At 41.5% G+C, this 24,381-nt stretch overlaps 1 protein-coding gene and 1 non-coding gene across 2 annotated transcripts; both read left to right on the plus strand.

The window, feature by feature from the left end:
- Positions 1–4: 4 nt before the first annotated feature.
- Positions 5–7,991, plus strand: LOC128107329 (NADH dehydrogenase [ubiquinone] 1 beta subcomplex subunit 11, mitochondrial-like). The gene is made up of 3 exons (XM_052733129.1): positions 5–2,625; positions 6,645–6,775; positions 6,950–7,991. The coding sequence occupies exons 1-3, from the start codon at positions 2,554–2,556 to the stop codon at positions 7,083–7,085; spliced, it is 339 nt and encodes a 112-aa protein (XP_052589089.1). The 5' UTR covers positions 5–2,553; the 3' UTR covers positions 7,086–7,991.
- On the plus strand, positions 4,261–4,454 carry LOC128118377 (U2 spliceosomal RNA). Its single transcript, XR_008221178.1, has one exon. It is a non-coding gene; the product is annotated as a U2 spliceosomal RNA (small nuclear RNA).
- Positions 7,992–24,381: the final 16,390 nt, after the last annotated feature.

Here is a 24,381-nt window from a genome sequence, read left to right on the forward strand (position 1 = left end):
TACTCTATTTCATGGCCCTGTGGGTTGCATAGTAAGGGTGTTTGGCTCCTCAATGGATCCCAGGTGGTTGCTGTTAGGTATTAGCTAGGGCTAGAGTCATCTGAAGCACATCTGGTCTATACAGCCAAGGTTTCTAAAAAAAACAACACATCTGGCACTTCAGTCTTCAGCATAGTAACCTGGGCTGCTTATAGCAGTGGTTCTCAACCTTCCTAATTCTGTGACCCTTTAATAAAGTTCCTCATTGTGGTGACCCCCAGCCATAAAATTATTTTCATTGCTACTTCATAATTGTAATCTTGCTTCTGTTATGAATCGTAATGTAAATATCTTTGGAGATAGAAATTTGTCAAAGGGGTTGCGACCCACAGTTGAGAACTACTATCTTCGAGGGTAGTTCAAGGCTCTTCTGGATGGAGACATAGCATATAGGGAGAAATAGACAGTAGCTATTTATACAAAGGAGCTTAACCTTCCTACATTTGAACTTGTGTTGAGATAACTGGTGGGTGAGAACAGAGTTTTTCTGTTGCTAAGTATGGTTATTTGGTTCCCTGCTTTCTCGGGCTTGTGGCTTCTCTGCTTCTGTCTTGTGTATTGGTGAGTCTGGATGCTTCTTTTTTCTCTTCTAATCGAAATCTGGATGGTCTTCAACTTGACATACATCTAGGCTGGGGATGTAGCTCAAGGTTAGAGTATTTGCTGAGTATGCTATAGGTTCCATTCTAGCACCAAATACTTAAAAAAGATTGTACATTTCTGTCTGCCTCTCTCTTTCCCTCTCCCCACTCTTCTTCCTCCTTCTCCTTCTTCCTTACCACCTTCATCCCTGATAATAAGCTGTCTCCTTGCAATTGTCTATCTGTTGGTCAGTCCAGTGTCTGCTTACTGCCTTTGAGCATTATGAAAGCAAGCCAGCTTTCAGCTCAGTCCCACCATGATTTTCTGCAACCAAAGAATGAAGTGTTTCAAAATAGAATCTTACAGTTTAGTTCTTTTGGGCAACCAAGAGCCTATATTGTTTTAGGGGCCTCCCTGGCCAACAACTTGTAAGGAAATAACCCATCCTTGGCACTGAGATTTTTGTTTAGCAACTTATAGCTTATGGAAACATCTTTTTCCACTCCTACATTGTACCTTCATTCAAACACTTATTTGCTTTTTTGAGGTAGGGTCTCATATAGCCCAGGCTGAGATCAAACTCATGTAGTAGCCAAGAATGACCTTGATCTCCCAATCCTTCCTCTACCTCCCAAGTGCTAGAATTATAAGTGTGTACCATCATGTCTGGCTCACTCAAACTCTAACCATTATTTTGACTAAAATTTGCAGGCACAGAACTTTTGTAGGACTTTTCTCATTCATCATGATGGGTATCATCTGCACCCATAAACCTTTTAAAATTTTCATAGGTGTGCCTGGCCCTTATACCCCATATGATTCCCCATGTTTGCTCCTTTGGGTGTTGCTTGCATGTTTTTCATGTGTTTCTAAATCTGTAAAACACTCAGAGGTTAACATTATATAATCTATGTAATGAAATCTTTTAAAAAATTACACACATTTTTGTGTGCATGTGCATGCTACAGAAGACAACTTGAAGAAATTGATTTCCTCCTGCCATGTAGTCCTCAGGGATGGAACTCAGGTCATCAGGCTTGGTGACAGGAGCCTTTACCTACTGAGTCATATATCACTATTTTACAAAGGGTAGTCAGGATTATTAAAGGCTCCTTACATTCTAAGAAAGTGCCAATGATCTAAGGAATCAGCTGCTAAGGGGTAGTTAAGAAAAATTTTAGCAAGATCCAATACAGAATGAAAAGATTCCATTGCTTGTATCATTTTCTCAAAACATCAGTGGTAGATACAATGGATTGGATGGGAGGCAACTACTTTAGTTAGCCCTCCATTAAGCACAGTTGTAGCTGGAGAGTTTCTCTTCAGCTCCAGCTAAGCCCCAGCAGTCCTGCAGCCCACTTAAACACAGAGACTCTTATATTATTTAAACTGTTTGGCATAATGGCTCAGGCTTCTAGCTAGCTGTTCTTATATCTTAAATTAACCCATTTCTATAAATCTGTACCTTGCCACATGGCTCGTGGCTTACCAGTATCTTACATGTTGGTACTCATGGCAGCGGCTGGCAGTGTCTCCTGACTCAGCCTTCCTGTTCCCAGAATTCTCTTCTCTGCTTGTCCCGCCTATACTTCCTGCCTGGCTACTGGCCAATCAGCATTTTATTTATACAGAGCAATATCCACAGCACACAGTCATTCTCTATAAGCCTTTTCACCTCATCCTAGAGTATGCCATGGGACTCCATATGTCTCCTCACCTCTGAAGGCTTAAGTGGAACTGGCTCCTGCTGCTTTGAACAGCTTGAGACCAGGTGGATATAGGGCAACACATCTCATTCCCATGTTTGACAGCTTTTAGGCCAATGCTACAGCTGGCTGCTGCCTCTCCATTGGCCACATTTGGCTGGTGAAAGGGTCCCAACTAGATAAACAATCTCTACTCAGCATACTTTAAAAATTATTATTTTTAATTATGTATATGTGTGTGCCAGCAGGTATTCATGGAGGCCAGAGGCATCACATCTTCCTGGAGCTAGAGTTACAGGTGAGTTACCCAACTGGGTACTGGAAATTGTACTTTGGGACTCTCTTCAAGAGCAATTTGGTCTCTTAGACACGGCCATTTCTCTAGCCCCCAGCATACTTCTTTTTATGTGTAGGAAGGTTTTGTCTGTTTGTATGTATGTCTGTGTAAAATGTGTGCAATGCCCATGCAGGCCAGAAAAGGGTGCTGGATTCCTTGGAACTGGAGTTACAGCTAATTGTTAGCCACATGTATGTGCTGGAAATTGAAGCCAGGTCCTCTAAAAGAACAGCCAGTGCTCTTAACTACTGAACCATTTCTCCAGTCCCACCCCAAGCATACTTTCTATCTCTACCCCCTCTTCTTTTTGTCTTTTGTTTTTTGAGACAGAGTCTCACTATGTAGTTGTGGGTGACCTAGAACTCACTGTGTAGACCAGGCTAGCCTTGAACTCACAGAGATCCACCTGCCTTTGCCTCTGCCTTCTGAATGCTGGGGTTAAATACATGTACCACCTTCCTAGCCTCATTTTTTTTGTTGTTGTTGTTGTTGGTCTCACTGTGTAGTTAGCCCTGGCTGTCCTGGAACTTGCTATGTAGACCAAGCTTGCCTCAAACTCACAGAGATCTGCCTGCCTCTCCCAGTATACTTTCTTACAGACAGGAGAAAAATGTGAGTATAATTGCCTACTCCTGGAACAAGCCATGTTAGGATTGCCCCCACAGATGCTACACCCTAGGATGGCTTAGCTTCAGTTAGTTGCATGTCTCTTCACCCACAGCAGAGACAATGTACTGTTCCTCCCCAAATTCCTTGTTGTCATATCTCTGGGTGTCAAGTGTTGTATCAGCTTTTCCTGGGGAGATAAGAAGCATCTTATCTATTCAAATAGTTCACCAATTACAAACTGTGGGGAGCTGAGGAAGCCCTGAGTGTGTGAAGTCCTGAGTGAATGTGTGCTGTTGACATAGCCATGGCCATGTCAAGGACCCCAGTGCCTCAGATCCATGGGAAAATGGTAAAGTCTTCCCCAAGCTAGCTTGGGGAAATGGCAAAGGCTTCCCTCCTGGTCCAAGTGTAGATGTTGATAGTGTATACAGAAAATGTCCACTATAGCTTTCTCCACACTTCCATATTTACGTCCTAAAGACTCCTACCCCTACAGAGACTGCTCCTACTGAGATTAGATAATCCTGTCTTCTTCATCCAGCTATATTCCATAAACCCTGGCTCAGTATTTATCTGGATGTAATAACCCTATCTCTCTGTTAATTCTATGTAATAAGCATGCCAAGATTCCTAGAGTACTATGATTCTTCCATCAGAGAGAACAATCTAACAGATCCCAGCTTTTCTGTGTGCCTGTATTTGTGTTTTCTTCACTCCATTGCTGCCCTGGATAGGTCTATCCTTGGATCCATGCAACAGACTGGAGAAACACAAATCTAGCTTGGTAAACCTATGGGTTTAATTGGGGTTACTTACAGGAACATGGGTGAGGGGTTCAACTGTTTTTATTTTAAGACAGCAATGGCAATTCCATGCCCGGAGGACAACATTCCACAAGGATATAAGTTTAGAGGGACAGGTATTCAGATGCATTCTACTCAAAGCAGTGATCAGTGTAGTGTGTGCTTGATGGACATTTGGTCCATTATCACTTGTCAGCCTTTTGGCTAAGATGAAGTTTTGTGTCTATTCCTAATCAGTTTACTACATGACATGTCCTTTATCTGAGGAAAATGTATTAAATGAGGATTTTTTTTTATAACAAGGAGATGGAATAGCTGGCTCTGTCCACTCCATGCAGGAATCTAGTATTACGGGACCCCTATGAATTAGTTCCTTTGGCAGGGATTTTAAAAATGGGTATGTTAGCCGGGCGGTGGTGGCGCACGCCTTTAATCCCAGCACTCGGGAGGCAGAGGCAGGCGGATCTCTGTGAGTTCGAGGCCAGCCTGGTCTCCAAAGCGAGTTCCAGGAAAGGCGCAAAGCTACACAGAGAAACCCTGTCTCGAAAAACCAAAAAAAAAAAAAAAAAAAAAAAATGGGTATGTTATCTCTTGTGTAGATGATGTCGATCTATCCATGGCCTTCTGGCTTATAGATTAAGAATGAATGCCTCTTGTTCTCCCAAGTTCTACTTCATTAAGCTCTCAGCCCTTGAGAAATTTTCATTCTAGCTATACATGAATGAAATCCTAAAACCTAGAGGCTACCCTTTGACCAAATCCTAAAGTCCATGCCCTAGCCCCTTCTATTCTGGTTGCAAAGACCACTTTCTCTTGCTCATTGTAACTCAGGCACTGCTTGCCTATTTTGGGTCACTGACTTAAAATATACACTTAGGGGTGGGGAAATATAGAGCTCAGTAAAGTTGGTAAAGGACTGAAGTTAACAGTTTCTTTGTAAAGTGGGAAAAGCAATAGGACAGCTAAAAAATAGACCTGCTTCATATGATTAAATGAGTCAGAATGGTCACAACAGCTCCTGCCACTTCAGAAGTACTCAGAATTAGAAGATGTTTATTATTGCCATTTCCACCTTACTGGGATATGTGAAGTTTGTATTTTTGAAAAGGCATAGCATATAAGTACTTCATCAACACTAACCTCTGGGTGAGGGGCTTAAATATATAGGGTGCTATAGGATAAGTGGACCCATAGGAAATTACCAATATTCAGCCATCTTTAAACATTTATTTATTTATTTATTTATTTATTTATTTATTTATTTATTTATTTATTTTCAGAGCTGAGGACCAAACCCAGGGCCTTGCACTTGCTAGGCAAGCGCTCTACCACTGAGCTAAATCCCCAACCCCATTTTTAAACTTTTATAAATAGCACTTCCCAAGGGTACAATTTAACAGACAGGGTGATTAGGTAATGTTTCTCAAACAAGTAGGTGAGGCCAATTACTCATTTGGAAATAAAGTCAAAAACCTTGGATGAGGTGATGGTGATGGATCCCGCTCTGATTAGATTTGGAGGAAGGGCTTTCTAGGTAGTGGGAGCAGCAAATACCAAAGCCCTTTGGTGGGAAGGAACTTCACATACTCTAAAGAATAGGAAAAGGATTTTAGTGAGGAGTAAGAAATTGGTCTGACGAGGGTCGAGGGAGAGAGAGCTTGGGGGAGCGGGAGATCCCAGCTGAATCAACAACAGAGAGGGAGAACAAGGAATAGGAGACCATGGTAAATGAAGACCACATGAGAATAGGAAGAAGCAAAGTGCTAGAGAGGCCCACAGAAATCCACAAAGATACCCCCACAACAGACTGCTGGCAATGGTCAAGAGACAGCCCGAACTGTATCTCCAAACACCCTGATTGTCGTGCTAGAACCCTCATCCAACTACTGAGGGATCTGGATGCAGAGATCCATGGCTAGGCCCCGGGTGGATCTCTGGGAGTCCAATTGGCGAGAATGAGGAGGGTTTGTATGAGCGAGAATTGTTGAGACCAAGGTTGGATAAAGCACAGGGACAAATAGCCAAATGAATGGAAACACATGAACTATGATCCAATGGCTGAGGGATCACCAACTGGATCAGGCCCTCTGAATGGGTGAGACAGTTGATTGGCTTGATCTGTTTGGGAGGCATCCAGGCAGTGGGACTGGGTCCTGTGCTCATCGCATGAGTTGGCTGTTTGAAACCTGGGGCCTATGCAGGATCGCTTGGCTCGGCCTGGGAGGAGGGGACTGGACCTACCTGGACTGAGTCTACCAGGTTGTTCTCAGTCCGCGGGGAAGGCTTTGCCCTGGAGGAGGTGGGATATGTGGGAATGGGGGGTGGGCTGGGGGGAAGGTGAGGGGGGCGGGAGGGGGGAGAACAAGGGAATCCATGGCTGATATGTAGAACTGAATTGTATTGTAAAATAAAAATTAAAAAAAAAAAGAGTATAGTCACAAAACATTCATCGTAAAAAAAAAAAAAAAGAAATTGGTCTGAGGGCAGATTAGAGACCAGATCATATGGTGCCAGCATATATGTTTATGAAGCAGCAGGAAGCCCTTATTGACCTCTCCTTTTCCTCAGAACCCAGACTTTCATGGTTATGACCAGGACCCTGTGGTGGATGTCTGGAATATGCGAGCTGTCTTCTTCTTTGGTTTTTCCATCGCCTTGGTCTTTGGTACCACATTTGTGGCATATCTGCCTGACTACAGGTATAGGGGTATTCCAAGAGAGTAGAGTGGGTAGAGGCAGAGACAAGGGTAAAGGTTGAAGGAGTCTCTGGCCAGAATCCTTACCCTGCACTGGTGGGGAATGGGGTGCTGAGGTGGGGAACTAGTGTCTAGTGAGGCTCTCTCATATCACACCACACCTGTTACTGCTTCTAGGATGCAAGAGTGGGCCCGCCGGGAAGCTGAGAGACTTGTGAAATATCGAGAAGCCAACGGCCTCCCCATCATGGAATCCAACTGTGTTGATCAGATCCCATTACCTGGGGGTAACTACAAAGACTTCAAATCCTGAGAGTAAGCTCAGCACATGGCCTGACCTCTAGGACCACCTATCTGCCGTGCAGTTCACTGCTAGTGGGACTAAGAACTCAGACTCTGGGTGAAAGCTTCTTCAAGTCTTCAGCCTCTTCCCTTCCACAGTGTGTTAAAAGCAAAACAGAATTTGGAAGCGCTAAGTCTGGTCCTCTAGTCTAAATCTCAGGGCTCTGTTTGCTTTTTTCACTCCCCAAGACAAGCTGGCAATAATCCTATGTCCTAGAGTTTCTACTGTTGTGATAGAATATCATGGCAACAACTGAACAGTGTTCCAAGAGAGACTTTGGAGCACTTGGTCATAAATGGGATATCTTTACCACACTTGTCCCCTCAAGACTCAAGGATATTCTCAGAAGATGAGGCAGAAAGACTGTAAGAGCCAGAGGTGTTGGAGGACGCATAGGAAACAGCATCTTCTAGACACAACAAGGCTGATACGCATAGGAACTCACAGAGACTGTGACAGCACATATAAGACATGCAAAAATTCAAGCCAAACAAAATCCCAACATGAAGGGGAAGTGGACACAAATTCCCACCCCTTAGCAAGAAGCTATAGGCAATGGATAGCTTTTGGGAAAGGTAAAATCCATTTTCTACTTTGGAGTGTCACTGTATGTTTCCGAAGCACTCCAGGGTAAGCCCCATGCCCAGGAGTAGTTTGGCCAACATAAAATGGACTCTGTTTTTATGTGCTTTTTGTTTTGTTTTGTTATCATTTGTCTTATTATTTATTTTTTTGTTGTTCCTTGATTTTAAGTTTTAGTTTCTTTTTTTCTTTTTTGAGAGAGAAAGAGAGAGCACCCGAGTGAGTGCAATTTGGGTGGGTAGGGAGGATCTGGGAAGAATTTGGGATGGGGAATGGATATGGTCAAAATATACTGTATGAAAAAAAAATAAAGAAAAGCTACTATGACTAACAGCAACTTGGCGAGGAAAGGGTTTGTTTCAGCTTACAAACCTGAAATCACACTCATCACTGAGAGAAGTCAGGGCAGGAACCCGGAGACAGGAACTGAAGCCCAAGTCATGGAGAATTATTGCTTACTGGCTTGCTCTCTAGGGCTTGCTCAGCCTACTTTCTTATACAACCCAGGACCAGCTATCTATGGGTGGCACCACCGACAATGGGCTGTGCCCTTCCACATTAATTGTTAATCAAGAAAATGCTCTGCTGGGCGGTGGTGGCACATGTACTTGGGAGGAAGTCCCACCACTTAGGAGGCAGAGGCAGGCGGGTCTCTGTGAGTTTGAGGCCAGTCTGGTCTATGGATCAAGTTCCAAAGCTACACAGCGAAATCCTGTCTGGAAAAAAAAGAAGAAAAGAAAAGAAAATGCCCCACAGACTTGGTTACAGGAAACCTGATGAAATCATTTTCTCAACTGAGGTTCCTTTTTCCAGACAACTGTAGCTTGTGTCAAGTTGACAAAAAACTAATTAGCACAAATATTAAAAGAGCAATGTTCAGACATGGTAGGTGCTTGACTCAAATGTTTTACTTCAGTAGAGAAGTGGTGGATATCAATAACACTGAGTCCTTTGCAAAAAACCATCATCAAATGCTGCTACAGTGTGGGCAAGATTACTCAGCAGGTAAAGGTGCTTGCCTGTAAGCCTGATGGTCTGAGTTTGAGTCCTGGGACTTGCAATGGAAGGAGAGAACTGAGTCCCACAAGTTGTTCTCTGGCCTCACAAATAAGTAAATAAAAGCTACAGACTTGGCTCCAAGAGGCCTTGCTACTTAAAAGGGACAAGTGCTCAGCCTCTGTGCTGGCCAGTTTTATGTCAACTTGACACACAAACTAAAGTTTTCTGAAAGGGGGGAACCTCAATTGAGAAAATGCCTCCATAGGATCTGGCTGTAAAGTTTTTTTTTTGTTTTGTTTTTGTTTTTGTTTTATTTTCGAGATAGGATTTTTCTGTGTAACAGCTCTAGCTGTCCTGGAACTTGCTCTGTAGACCAGTCTGGCCTCGAATCCACCTGTCTCTGTCTCCTGAGTGCTGGGATTATAGGTGTGTGCTGCCATCACCCAGCTTGTTTAGTATCTTATATAGAGATAGATTGTTGGGATAATGAGTGTCACATTCCCCAACAAGTTCTTGAGAGGACACTTCCAAGCCTATGGAGTTAACAGCTTAGATTACTGGATATGGGTGCACTGAGCTTGTTTGCCCAGTAGGTGGCAACATTATAAAAGGTTTTATTTCTCCTGATTTACCAGGCTACCTTAAAGCATTGATTCTCAAACTGTGGATCACGACCCCCTTTGGGGGTATTGAATGACCCTTTCACAGGGGCCACCTAACACCATTGGAAAATACAGATATTTACATTATGATTCACAACAGTAGCAAAATTGCAGTTATGATTTAGCACTGAAAATAATTTTATATGCCGGGCGGTGGTGGTGCACACCTTTAATCCCAGCACTCAGGAGGCAGAGCCAGGTGGATCTCTGTGAGTTCGAGGCCAGCCTGGTCTACAAAGTGAGTTCCAGGAAAGGTGCAAAGCTACACAGAGAAACCCTGTCTCAAAAAACCAAAACAAGAAGAAAAAAAAAAAGAAAGAGAAAATACTTTTATGGTCGAGGTCACTACAACATGTGGAACTGTATTAAAGAGTCACAGCATTAGGAAGGGTGAGAACCGCTGCCTTAAAAGGATGTGGGTATGCCCTAATTGGATGTGACCAATCTTACTTATTGTGGTTTGAAAGAAAATGGTCCTCAAAGGGAGCACTATTAGGAGCTGTGGCCTTGTTGGAGTAGGTGTGGTCTTGTTGAAGGAAGTGTGTCACTGTGGAGGTAGGCTTTGAGGGCTTATGGATGCTCAAGCCACGCCCATTGAGACAGTTAACTTCTGTTGCCTTTGGATCAAGATGTAGGGTTCTCAGCTCCAGTACCATGCCTGCTTGCATGCTGCCATGTCCCACCATGGTGATAATGGACTGAACCTCTGAAACTGCAGCCTCCACCTCAGTTAAATGTTTCTCCTTTGTAAGAGTTGCCATGGCCATGGTGTCTCTTCACAGCAATAGAAACCCTAAGAAACTTATGAAGGCCACTATTCCTGAATCTATTCTGCATTGTTGACATAAATCTGGATATGTTCTTTTTTATTGTTGTTGTTTTTGAAACAAGATCTCATTATGTAGCCTTGGCTGGCCTGGACTCATAGTCTTTGCCTCTATAGTGTTAGGATTAAAGTTGTGCACTACCATAGCCAATCTGGGCATGTTCTTAAAGCTTGTGGGTAAGGTACTTCAGTTTCTTGGCCTTATTGTTTCTATAAGAAGCCCATGCCGGGCAGTGGGAGCGCATGCCTTTAATTCCAGCACTCAGGAGGCAGAGCCAGGTGGATCTCTGTGAGTTCGAGGCCAGCCTGATCTACAGAGCGAGATCCTATCTCAAAAAACCAAAAAAGAAGCCCACTTGCAATATAATATTATAGTTAATATTGCCATATTCCGGCTATGCCTTCAATCCAATCTAAGTTCCTTTCAGGACCCAGCTGGTTCTACTGAGATCAGTCTATACCCTGCTCCAAGTTATTCCATATTGTATAAAAGTCTTTTCAGACTGTAAATTGCTCTGAAAGACTTCATTAAAGATTTCAATATATTGTTATTGTTTGTATGGTGTGTGTGTGTGTGTGTGTGTGTGTGTGTGTGTGTGTGTGTGTGTGTGAAGGTAGGAGCATACATGCCACAGTGTGAAGAGCTGTTCTTTCCTTCTAGCATGGGATCCTGGAGTGGAATATAGGTTGTCAGGTTTGTATGGCAGACACTTTTACCTGATAGCTATCTTGCTAGTCAGAGAGAGTCCATCTTACAAGCAGCTTTGGAGTTCATTTTGAGAGGGAGGATAACTGCACCTGGGTGGAAAAATGAATGGTACCATATGTCTGGTACTACCCACATAGCACAAACCATAAGCAGCTTATTCCTAGGAGTGGAAAGGGTGCCACTCTATGAACTTGTTGAGTGAACTGGAACTGTAGGGGCACATGAGCATATTAAAATTACATCAGAATGCTAGGCCCCAAGAACTTAGTGGACACATCAGACCAAGGAAAAAGTGTAACTACTTCACCCAGATTCCATAGAGAGGTGGACACTGCAGTGGTTTGAATAAGAATGGCCCCCATAGGCTTATATATTTGAATGCTTGGTCATCAAGGAGTGGTACTACTTAGAAGGATTAGAAGGTATGGCCTTGTTGGGGTAATTGTGGCCTTGTTGGAAGGAAGTGTGTCACTGGGGGTGTGAGCTTTGAGGTTTCAGAGGCTCAAGCCAGGCCCAGTGGCTGGCTGGCTCTCTCTCTCTCTCTCTCTCTTTCTCTCTCTCTCTCTCTCTCTCTCTCTCTCTGCTGCCTGCAGATTTGAATGTAGAACTTTCAGCTACTTCTCCAGCTCAATGTCTGCCTTCATAATGCTATGCTCCCTGCCATTATGACAATGGACTAAACCTCTGAAACTGTAAACAATCCCCAATTAAATCCTTTCCTTAGCCTGGCAGTGGTGATGAATGCCTTTAATCCCAGCACTCAGGAGACAGAGGCAGGTAGATCTCTGTGAATTCAAGGCCAGCCTGGACTATAGAGCAATTTCTAGAACAGCCAAGACTGTTACACAGAGAAACTCTGTCTCTAAAAAACAAACAAACAAACAAACAAAATCTTGTCCTTTAATAGAGTTTCCATGGTCATGGTCTCTCTTGAAAGCAATAGAACATTGACAAAGACAGAAATTGGTACCAAGGAGCAGGGTGTTGCTGTGATATGTATGACCATGCTGCTTGTTGGTGGAATGTGGACTTTGGGACTCTGGATTGGGAAATCAGTTGAATGCTTTAGGCAGGGTTTAATGGGCCATACTAGTAGTGCTGGGAGCAATGTATATTATGATGATCCAGCTGAAGAGAGTTCAGAGGAAGGGAAGAACATTAGTGAGTAGCCTAGAGGCTGTTCTTGGTGATATTTTGGCAAAAAAATATGGCTGCTTTCTGCCCTTGTCCCAAAAACACATCTGAGGCTAAACTGAGGATTTTGTATTCATGTTGTTGGCAGAGGAGATTTCAAGGCAGCCTGATGTTGACTTTGTCATATAGTTATTAGTGTTCACTCTTATGCAGGCCTATAATGAAAAGGAACAAGCTGAGCAAGGAAAAAATACAAAATGTACAGTTTAGGAGAGAGGAAGCACCAGGAAGTGTAATGGAGCTAAGCCCAGTGTTCAAGGAGATAAAAATTTTAAAGAAAAGTCTGGTACTAAATGGAATAAAGGAACTGGTGACCTCAGGGAAAGACTCAACTTAGGTTAGCTTCCAACTTGTGAAAAGGAATTAAAGAAAAATTTAAGAACAGCAACAGAAAGCTGATGCAGATGTAATTGAAAGAGGGGGCCATATTCCAGCCCCCGCAAGCACCAGAACTTGGCAGCTTTAGCCATTTTTTTCTGACTTTAGAGTCAAGGATAGAAGAAAGGGATTGTGGAATCTTCATCCTTGGCTAAGGAAATCTGCTGAGGCCAGGCATGTGTCAGGGGTGTCCCTGCATAGAGGCCCAGAAAGGCCACTGAGTGAAGCTGTGAAAGATAAGCCATTAAAGAGACTCCAAGATGTTGGAGATGCCAGAGCCATGGGATACCTGCTGAGGAGAGCTGCTAACAGGGAGTGGAACCACCCAAAGAGAGAGAAGTGTGTTGCAGTCAACAAAGCTGAAAGAGTTGGAGATCTGAAGAGTGCTTTGACACTGGACATGAAGATGCAGAGTTTGGTGTTTGCCCTGCTGGTTTTCAGTCTTGTTTTGGTCCAGTATTTCCTCACTATACTCCCTCCCCTATATTTTGGAATGGTAATGTATATCCTGTGCCATTGTATGTTAGAAGTATGTGATCTGCTTTTTTATTTTGATTTTACAGGGGATTAGTTAAGAGATTGGCATGAGTCTCAGAAGAGACTGGACTTTGAAACAGTTTTATGACTGTGGTAGACTATGGGGACTTTTGAAGTTGGACTAAATGCATTTTTGCAGTGTGGTATGGCTGCAAGCCTATAGGGACCAGGGAATGGAATGGTGTCTCTTTACAGCAATAGGACACTGACTAAAAAAGACACCTAGCACTGAGATGGTAACAGCCCTTTTGACTTGTTATTTGTCTACTTGGTGTGTGCACCAAAGACTGATGAGCAGAGAACTTTTCACTGTCCTGGGAACTTAAGCTCCTCTTGGTCCTTCTGTTGATGGGGCTTACTTGAATTTACTGTTTGCTCATCCTCCTGCTTACCTATCCAGACCTGCCATCTGTTCATCCATCTGCCTGTTCATTCTTCTGGAGCTAGTTCTACCCTTTCACTTCTGTAGCTGGACTCAACTCTACAGCTCATCTTTGATCCTGTGGCTCGAATCTAAGGTTAGTGTCCAGCAGCCAGTTCTCAGCTTTGTTCAGTTGATACCTTATCAATACAAACTCCACTTGAACTTTCATCAGCTTCTGTGCTTCTCATTTCTGAAAAACTCTTGAACTCTGCTGTAGCCTCTGAACTCTTTACAACCATTCTATAACCTTTATATCATATATACATATGTATCTATATACACACATACATGTATGTGTATACATATATATTTACTGTATGATGTATAATATATGATCTGAGAGTTAAAATTGGTAATAAGATTGGAATAAAATAATATTATGGCTGGAGAGATGGCTTAGTAGTTAAGATTGAGGACAGCCCTTGTAAAGGACTTAAGTTTGGCTCCCAGCACACAATTGCCTGTAACTCCAGTTACAGGGTATCTGATGCTTTCTCCAGAGCTCTGCAGGCATCTTCACTCTACAGCTACACATTCCCACACAGACAAACACATATAAACATAATAAAAATAAAAATGAACCACACAATAAGAGGGAAACATGCCTAATACTAGAAACCTGGACAATTACCTAGAGCTAATGAAGTCATGGATCTTGTAGGAGAACCTACAACTGCTTTACTAAACCAACATAATCCCTAATTACCTACATTCTAAATATGTGTCCTTATACCCACAGATAAGTACTCCTTACCCCTCATTAAGGAAACTTCTCTTTGCAACAGATGGAAAAGAATATAGAAAACCACAATCAGTCAAAATACAGAGTTGTGGCACCTAGTCCCAGTGGATACATCTACAAAAAAGTCCCACACCTAAGGCTCAGAGATCATTGCAAAACAGGGGACAGAAACATTGTAAGAGCCAGAGGACTAGGGAGATTGCTGTGAAATTGTATCTCCTAGGAATATTAGAAGTTACACCCAAAAAGTCTCACCAACATGACTGCTCAAAGATGAACTGAACAAGGATGACTCCAATGGGTATGCCAAAGTGGATGGGGAAAAGCCCACAAGGTCTCAACTATATACAAAGAACTATAGGCAACTGAGAAAAGCTGGAATCAGGGGAGGTAGTGAAAGGATGATAAACGGCGCTGGTTGTGGTGTGCGGTGCTGGTTACTGCTGTGGATATCACTCTGTATAAATAAAATGCTGATTGGCCAGTAGCCAGGCAGGAAGTATAGACTGGACAAGCAGAGAAGAGAATTCTGGGAACAGGAAGGCTGAGTCAGGAGACACTGCCAGCCGCTGCCATGAGTACCAACATGTAAGATACTGGTAAGCCACGAGCCATGTGGCAAGGTATAGATTTATAGAAATGGGTTAATTTAAGATATAAGAACAGCTAGCAAGAAGCCTGAGCCATTAGGCCAAACAGTTTAAATAATATAAGAGTCTGTGTGTTTATTTTATAAGTGGGCTGTTGGACTGCCAGGGCTTAGCAGGACCTGGAGAGAAAACTCCAGCTACAGGTTACTATGTGGAAAGGTCATGATCATGACAGAATCCAGTGTTAGTTTTCAAAGCTTTATTAGGAGGGAAAGCGGGGAGGGGAACGAGGAGAGCCAGGCCTGGAAAGAGAGAAAGATGGTGGGAGGGGGAGCAGAGCAGAGAAGAGAAAGAGCAGAGTAGAGAGAAAGCAGAGAGAGAGGATGGGGTCTGCGTCTGGCTTTTTAAGGTGCATATGTAGTCATCAGCGCACACTGATGACGCAAGACCCCAAACTGTGCATGTGCAAGAGTGAGAGCAGGATCCTAACAGGTAGTCTCTCCCAAAATAAGCATAACAATTTTCAATTGTTCAATGTCAAATACAGAATGAGCAGGTTATATTTAGGAATCACCATCACCACCACCACCAACAATAACACAATAACAAGAAATCAAGTCATTGGTCATTGATATTTCTCAACATCAAAGATCTCAGTTCCCCAATAAAAAGACATAGGTTAAAGAATGGATGCAAAAACAGGATCCATTCTGCTGAAATCAAGAAAAACACCTCAACATCAAAGATAAACATTATCTCAGAGTAATGGGTTGGAAAAAGATTTTCCCAGCAAATGAGGCCAAGAATCAAGCAGGTACAGCTATTTTATTATCTAACAAAATAGATTGCCAATCAAAATTAATCAAAAGAGATAGGGAAGGACACTACATACTCATCAAAGGAAAAATTCACCAAGATAGTGTTTCAATTCTTAACATCTATATTCCAAATGCAAGGGTACACACATTTCTAAAAGAAACATTACTAAAGCTTAAATCACACATCAAACTTCACACATTGATAGTAGGAGACTTCAATACCCCACTCTCACCAACAGACAGGTCTGCCAGACAGAAACTAAACAGAGAAATATTGGAGATAACAAGTGTTATGAACCAAATGGATCTAACAGAAATCTACAGAATATTTATTCAAACACAAAAGAATATACCTTCTTCTCAGCACCTCATGGAACTTTCTCCAAGACTGACCACATACTCAGGCACAAGGCAAGTCTCAACAGATATAAGAAAATTGAAATAACCCCTGCATCCTATTAGACCACCATGAATTAAAATTTAATTTCAACAACAAAAGAAACAACAGAACATCTACAAACTCATGGAAATTGAACAACTCTTTGCTGAATGATTACTGGATCAAGGTATAAAGAAAGAAAGAAATTAAAGACTTCCTAGAATTCAATTAAAAATAAGTGCAAAACATACCCAAACCTATGGGACACCATGAAAGCAGTGCTAAGAGGAAAGTTCATAGCACTAAGTGCCTCCATAAAGAAATTGGAGAAATCTCATACTAGTGACCTAACAGCACACCTAAAAGCTCTAGAACAAAAGAGCAAACATACCCAAGAGGAGTAGATGGCAGGAAATAATCTAACTGAGGGCTGAAATCAATAAAATAGAACCAAAGAGAACAATACAAACAATCAATGAAACAAGGAGTTGGCTGCTTGATAAAATCAACAAGATAGACAAATCCTTATCCAAACTAACTAAAAGGCAGAGAGATAATATCCAAATTAACAAAATCAGAAATGAAAAGGTGGAGGCATCACAACAGACTCTGAGGAAATCCAGAGAATCATTACATCATACTTCAAAAACCTGTACTCCACAAAATTGGAAAGTCTAAAAGAAATTAACACTTTTCTCCATAGATACCACTTACCAAAGTTAAATCAAGATCAGATAAACAATTCAAATAGACTTATAACCTCTAAGGAAGTAGAGGTTAAAAGTCCCCCAACCAAAAAAGTCCCAGGGCCAGGTGGTTTTAGCGAAGAATTCTACCAGGCTTTCAAAGAAGAGCTAATGCCAATTCTCCTCAAATTATTCCACAAAATAGAAACAGAAGGACCATTTTCAAATTCATTTTACTAGGCCACAGTCACCCTGATACCCAAACTTGATCATGGTGGATGATCTTTTTAACGTGTTCTTGGATTCAGTTGTATTTTATTTAGTATTTTTGCACCAATGTTCATGAGGGAAATTGGTCTGTAATTCTCTTTCTTTGTTGAATCTTTGTGTGGTTTGGGTTATAAGTCTATTTTTTTTATTTTTTATGCCAGTTGGCATTTTTTTCTGCATGCATATTTTTGTGAGAATGTAGGATCCTCTAAAGTTACAGACAGTTGTGAGCTGCCATATGGGTGCTGGGAATTGAACCCAGGTCCTTTGAAAGAGCAGCCAATGAGTGCTCTTCACTGCTGAGCCATCTCTACAGCCCCTTCTTTATTCATTCTTCTGTTATAGAACACATAGGTTGTTTCCAATTTCTGGCTATTATGACTAGAGCAGCAATGAACATGGTTGAGCAAGTGTCTCCATGGTAGGATGGACCATCCTTTGGGTATATGCCTAAGAGTGGTATAGGAACTGGCATACTGATTTCCATGTGGCTCTACAAGTTTGTACTCCCACCAACAATGTGTGAGTGTTCCTCTTACTTCACATCCTTGACAGCATGAACTGTCACTTGTGTTATTGATCTTAACCATTCTGACAGGTATAAGATGGAATCTCAAAGTAGTTTTGACTTGCATTACCCTGATGGCTAAGGGTGCTGAACATTTCTTAAGTGTTTCTCAGCCATTTGAAATTCCTCTACTGAGAATTCTGTTTAAATAGGTGCCCCATTTTTAAATTGGATTATTCAGTTTGTTGATGTCTAGTTTCTTGAATTCTTATGTATTTTGGAAATTAGCCCTCTGCCAGATGTGTAATTAGTGAAAACCTTTTCCCATTCTGTAGGCTGCCATTTTGTCCTATTGGCAGTGTCCTTTGTCTTACAGAAGCTTTTCAGTTTCATGAGGTCCCATTTATTAATTATTGACCTTAGTGTCTGTGCTATTGGTGTTCTGTTCAGGAAGTTGTCTCCTGTGCCAATGTGTTCAAGGCTATTCCTTGCTTTCTTTTCTATCAGGTTCAGTGTATCTGGTTTTATGTTGACATCTTTGATCCACTTGGACTTGAGTTTTGTGCATGGTGATAGATATGGATCTATTTACATTCTTTTTTTTTTTAGTTTTTTGAGACAGGGTTTCTCTGTGTAGCTTTGCAGCCTGTCCTGGAACTCACTCTGTAGCCCAGGCTGGCCTCGAACTCACAGAGATCCACCTGCCTCTGCCTCCCGAGTGCTGGGATTAAAGGCGTGCGCCACCACTGCCCTGCTATTTGCATTCTTCAACATGCTGGCATCCAGTTAGACCAGTACCATTTGTTGAAGATACTTTCTTTTTTCCATTGTATAAATTTGGCTTCTTTGTCAAAAATCAGGTGTCCATGCATCTGGGTCTTTGATTCAATTCTATTGATCCACTTGTCTGTTTTTATGCCAATATTATGTGGTTTTTATTATGATAACTCTGTAGTAGAGCTTGAAATCAGGGATGGTGATGCCCCTGGAAGTTATTTTATTGTATATTGATCATTTTAACTATCCTGGGTTTTTTTGTTTTGTTTTGTTTTTCCATATGAAGTTGAGTATTGTTCTTTCAAAGTCCGTAAAGAACTGTGTTGGAATTTTGATAGAGATTGTATTCAATCTGTAGATTGCTTTTGGTAAGATGGCCATTTTACTATGTTGGTTTTATCAATCCATGAACATGGGAGATGTTTCCATCTTCTGATATCTTCTTCAATTTATTTCATCAAATATCAAGTGGGCTTCATCCCAGAGATACAGAGATGTTTCAACATATGAAAAATCTGTCAATGTCCAGCATATAAACAAAACCCACATGATCACCTCATTAGATGCTGAAAAAGCCTTTGACAAAATACAACATTCCTTCATGATAAAAGTCTTGGAGAAATTAGGAATAGAAGGGACATATCTAAACATAATAATGGCAATTTATGGCAAGCCAACAGCCAACATCAAATTAAATGGTGAGAAACTCAAAGCAACTCCATTAAAATCAGAAACAAGACAAGGCTGTCCTCTTTCCATATCTATTCAATATAGTTCTTGATGTTCTAGCTAGAGCAATAAGACAACTAAAGGAAATCAAGGGGATACAAATTGGAAAGGAAGAAGTCAGAGTATTACTATTTCCAGATGTTATGATAGTATACATGAATGACCCCCAAAATTCTACCAGGGAACTCCTACAGCTGATAAATACCTTCAGCAAAGTGGCTGCATATGAAATTAACTCAAAAAAGTCAGTAGCCTTCTTATATACAAATGACAAATGGGCTAAGAAAGAAATTGGGGAAACAATATCCTTCACAATAGCCACAAACAATATAAAGTATCTTGGGGTACCTCTAACCAGGCAAGTGAAAGACCTATACAACAATAATTTTAAGTCTTTGAAGAAAGAAATTGAAGAAGATATCAGAAAATGGAAAGATCTCCCATGCTCATGGATAGGTAGAATCAACATAATAAAATGGCCATCTTACCAAATGGTCCCACAGGAATTGAATCCCCAGACAACCTAGTCTGTTGCCAAGACTATAGGTTACTCTCCACAAACTGACAGCAGGACCCCTATTGATAAAGACAACACCTACACAACTCATTAAACATGGAAATGTTGAACTGGTGCCTATATAGAGCCTCTACCCCTATGTTCTAGTGTCTTTGGTACATGAAGGTACTTGGTATGCTATCAAAAGAGAAAGGTAAACACTAACACAGCCACAAAACCTTTGACTTATAATTGGTTCTACCTGCAATATATGCTAGTACAATGGTGGCACAAAGCTTTTGGGAGTAACCAACAAATAACTGATTTGACTTAAGGCCCACTCTACAAGATGAAACCCACACCTGACACTGCTTGGGTGTCCAAGAACCTGAGATTAGATAGCCCAGGGACTTAGGGTAAAACCAAATACTACTGCTCAAAAACAAAAAACAAAACAACAAAAAACCCACAAAAACAAACAAATAAAGGCAAAAAATGTAATAATAAAATGACTCCTAATGGCATTCTATTCTTCTCATAGATCCGTGTCTTGTTCAGACATCATCAGAGAAACTTTCTCCAGCAGAAGATGAGAACATATACAGATACTCACAGCCAGACATTACACTGAGAGCGAGATATCTTGGCACACTCAGCCCTAAATGGGAGATCTCCATGTACTCCCTCCTCTTAGAGCTCAGGGAACCCTGTGGAAGAAGAGGCAGAAAGAGAATAAGAGCCAGAGGGGATGGAGAACACCAGGAGAACAAGGCCCTATAAATAAACATAAGCAAAGCTCATATGAACTCACAGAGACTGAAGCAGATGCACAGGGCTTGCTCAGGTCTTCACCAAGTCCTAAGTGTATATATTATGGCTTCTACTTTAGTGGTTTTATGGGATTCCTGAGTGTGCTAATGAGTGGATCTCTGATTTTTGTGCTTTCTTTTGGGCTCTTTTCTTTCTTTCTTTCTTTCTTTCTTTCCTTCTTTCTTTCTTTCTTTCTTTCTTTCTTTCTTTCTTTCTTTCTTTCTTTCTTTCTTTCTTTCTTTCTTTCTTTCTTTCTTTCTTTAACTTATTTATTTTTATTTTATGTGAATTGGTGTTTTGCCTGCATGTATGTCTGTGTAAGGGTGCCAGATGCCCTGGAACTGGAGTTACAGACAGTTATGAGCTGACATGTGGGTGCTGGGAATTGAACCCTGAGTCCTCTGGAAGATCAGTCAGTGCTCTTAACTGCTGAGTCATCTCTCCAGCCGCTTTGGGCTCTATTCTTTCTGTTTGTTTTATTATAGTCTTTTTAAAAAAGATATATTTATTTATTTATTGTACATTGGGGTTTTGCTTGCATGTATGTCTGTATGAAGGTGTCAGATCCCCTGGAACAGGAGTTATAGACAGTTGTGAGCTGCCATGTGGGTGCTGGGAATTGAACCCGGGTCCTTTGGAAGAGCAGCCAGTGCTCTTAACCACTGAGACATCTCTCCAGCCCCATATTATAGTCTTTTAAAAAAATGAATGAATGAATGAAAACCTAGCCACTAGGATAAAAGTTAACAACTGAACTGTCACTTATACCTGCTGGAAAAGGGAAAATCAGTTTTCTCCAATTGAGTAATACTGGATATATCAACCACTCCAGGGTCAGTCTCATGTTCAGGAGGAGTCCAACATATAATTTTACAGAATATTTTTTTTTGTGTGTGTGCTTTTATTTGGTTATAGCTTGGTAGTTTTCTTTGTTTTGTTTTTGTTCTGTTTGGATGTTGTTTTATTTTGTTTTCTTGGTTTTGGGGGGCCTTGTTGTTGTATTAGATTTTTGTTTTTATTTTGAGAAAAAAAGTTGGGTTTGTAGGGATGGGAAGAAGATCTGGAAGGGCTTGAAAGAGGGGAAGAATGTAGGGTAAAAGGCTGAGCTCACCTCTGGGTTTGAAAACCCACCAATCCCTGAGCTCAAAAACCTATCTCCTTAGCAGGGCAGTAGTGGTGCACACCTTTAGTCCTAGCACTTGGGAGGCAGAGGCAGGAGGGTCTCTGAGTTTGAAGCCAGCCTGGTTTACAGAGTGAGTTCCAGGACAGCTGGGGCTACACAGAGAAATCCTATCTCGAAAAAAGAAAAGAAAAAGGAAACCCATCTCCCTGGCCTTGAAATCCCACCAATCCCTGGGCTCACCCCAAGCTTAGGACTTGAAATTCCACCAATCCTCACCCTGGAAATCTCCACCCTGGAAAACTCCTCCCCCAAGAAACTCTATATAAGCCTGTCTTCTGCTCAGTTCTGCTTCTCACCTGAGCAGGGGCAGCCCCTCTCTTATGTCCCTCCCAATACATCTCTTGTGAGAGGTTATTATACAGTGTGACTTTGTAGTATTCCTTAGCTCCTGACTGCCAGGATACCTTTCTCCTCAGAGCTGCAACACTTCCATTGAGAAAGCCTTTCCCCTCAGAGATGTAACACAAAGAATATGATAAAATATATTTAAATTTAAAAATTGTTGTAATAAAATAAAAAGAGCACTTGTTGCTCTTGCAGAAGATCTGGGACCCATATGACAGTTTACAAACATTCCTAACCCCAGTTCCATGGGATCTGATGCTCTCTTCTGATCTCTTAGGGCACCAGGCACACAAGTGCTACAATACATATACGCAGGTAAAATAGTTATACATATAAAATAAAATAAATAAGCCTAAAACAATAAAAAACCTGGCAAATTGAAACACCACACCTTCTGAAAATTTTCTTATTCAATAAATTGTGACACTGTGGAAAGATGCAATCATATTTGCCTATGTTTCTGACATAGGACACTCATGATAGGTATAGCAGGTAAAAGAGGTACCTGTTGTGTAGCTATTTCCTCCAAATTGAAGTATCTCCTCCTTGGTGGTAGCTCCTTAAAACTGAAGAAGTTAGTGAAACTTAAAAGTGCAGAATTAAAAATCTCACAAATCTCAAGGAGTTCCTGAAACTTACAAAATTCACTCCTCCCCCCACAGGTTATGTAAATAGTAACAACTGTTTAGCTAAGGAGAGTCTAGCCCAGCTGTCTCTGAGTCCTGCAGAGAGCTCCAGTAATGCATCTTTCAGGTATTTGGGGCTTTTTGGTGATGCAGTTGTTTTTGAATCACCCATGCTCTTGCATGTAACCCCTCATTCATACTCTTGAAAGTGACTCCAGTAAACTCAGTGTTTCATTAAGCTAGACTTGGGTGAAACTATTTCTTTAGTCAAAAACAGAAGAATGTACTTCTGAGGTCTGGTATTGTCACCATAATATAATAAAGGAGAAAGGCACTGGCTTTGTCACATATACAATAGGGATAACCAGGAAACTCTGCATGGTTGTATTTATCCTCTTTTTAAAATTACTAATTTTTCATATATTTTGATAATATTCTTTCACCTCCCCAACTCCTTCCAGAGCCTCCCCATCTCCCTACCTACCCAACTTTGCATTCTTTCCCTCTCTCTGAAAAAAGAAAACAAAATAAAAAATGAAAATCAAAACAGACAAACTAAAATAAGAGAAGGAATGAGACAAAAATATCAAAACAAAATGAAAAGTGCACACATACAAAAAAAACCCACATGGTGTCTGTCTTGGTTAACTATTCTTGGGCATGGGGCCTGCCCTGGAGTGCTTTGGTTATACCCAGTGATACTCAAATGGAAAAAAAAAACTCTTCTTCTCCTGGCAGGTATCAATTACAAACAGCCTTTTGGTTAGCTGTGGGTCTTTGTGTCTGGTCCTTTTTTCAGTGCTAGGATTTTGTTTGGTTTGAACCTGTGCAGGTCTTGTGTGTGCTGCTACAGTCTCTGTGAGTTTCTATTGAAAGGATCAGAGACAAAACAAGACACCCCAAGACCACGTTCTCATCACAAAGGAGATTTATTAGCCCCAGAGGGACAGAGATCAGGGAATAAGAGACAAAGACAGGAGACAGATGATGAAGAAGGAAAGGAACAAGGGAGAGGGGGAAGAGATATTGGCCCAGAGGGACAAAGGACTGCCTCTGGATAGACAGGAGACAGATGTGGCACATAGGAAAATGGCAGTTTATAAAGGGCAAATGGGAAACCTTACGTTAGAATGAGTTGGTTTGTTTTGGTTGGGCATGTCAATTAGGGTAGCCAAAAGGGGGTATCTTAGTTAAGGTTTTATTGCTGTGAAGAGACACAATGACCATGGTAACTCTTATAAAGGAAAACATTTATTTGGGGCTGGCTTACATTTTCAGAGGTTTAGTCCATTATCATCACGGTGAGGCATGGTGGCATGCAGGCAGACACGGTACTGGAGAAGGAGCTGATAATTCTTGACCTGCAGGCAACAGGAAGTGAACTCTCACAGTGGACATGGATTGAGCACATATGTGTCCTCAAAGCCTGCCCCCACAGTGACACACTTCCTCCAACAAGGCCACATCTCATCCAATAAGGCCACACCTCCTAATAGTGCCACTCCCAATGGGCCAAGCATTGAAACACATGAGTCCATGAGGTCCATACCTATTCAGATCACCACAGGGGGCTTTTGATCGTTGGACTTCAATACTTTGATAGGTGGACCTTGATGGTTAACCTCAGGAGGAAGAAGTGGCCAAATAAGGGACTAGACCTTGGTAGATAATTTTAGGGATGTAATCTGAAGGTTTTTAGCAAGGCAGAGGGAATGGGAAGAAGGACAAGGCCTGCCAGAGCCATATTTGTCATGTTCAGGCCTGTGTTTGCCATGCTCAGGCTTACTAGAACTCTTCACATATGTGTATTAGTCCTGTTGTGTCTGAAAGACACTGTTTCCAATGTGCTGGTAAATGAATGGAGCTAGAAACATGTATTTGTAATCCTTTCATCTTTTTGGTAGTTTAGAATGTCATGTCTATACCCAGGGCCAGAGCTAGAACTCAGATTCATTTGTTTTGGACAAAAATTATGCAGTGGAGTAAGTTCAAAACA

The sequence above is a fragment of the Peromyscus californicus genome, unplaced genomic scaffold (genome assembly GCF_007827085.1).
Source record: "Peromyscus californicus insignis strain IS unplaced genomic scaffold, ASM782708v3 Scaffold_10__1_contigs__length_136768540, whole genome shotgun sequence".
NCBI classification, from domain to species: Eukaryota; Metazoa; Chordata; class Mammalia; order Rodentia; family Cricetidae; genus Peromyscus; species Peromyscus californicus.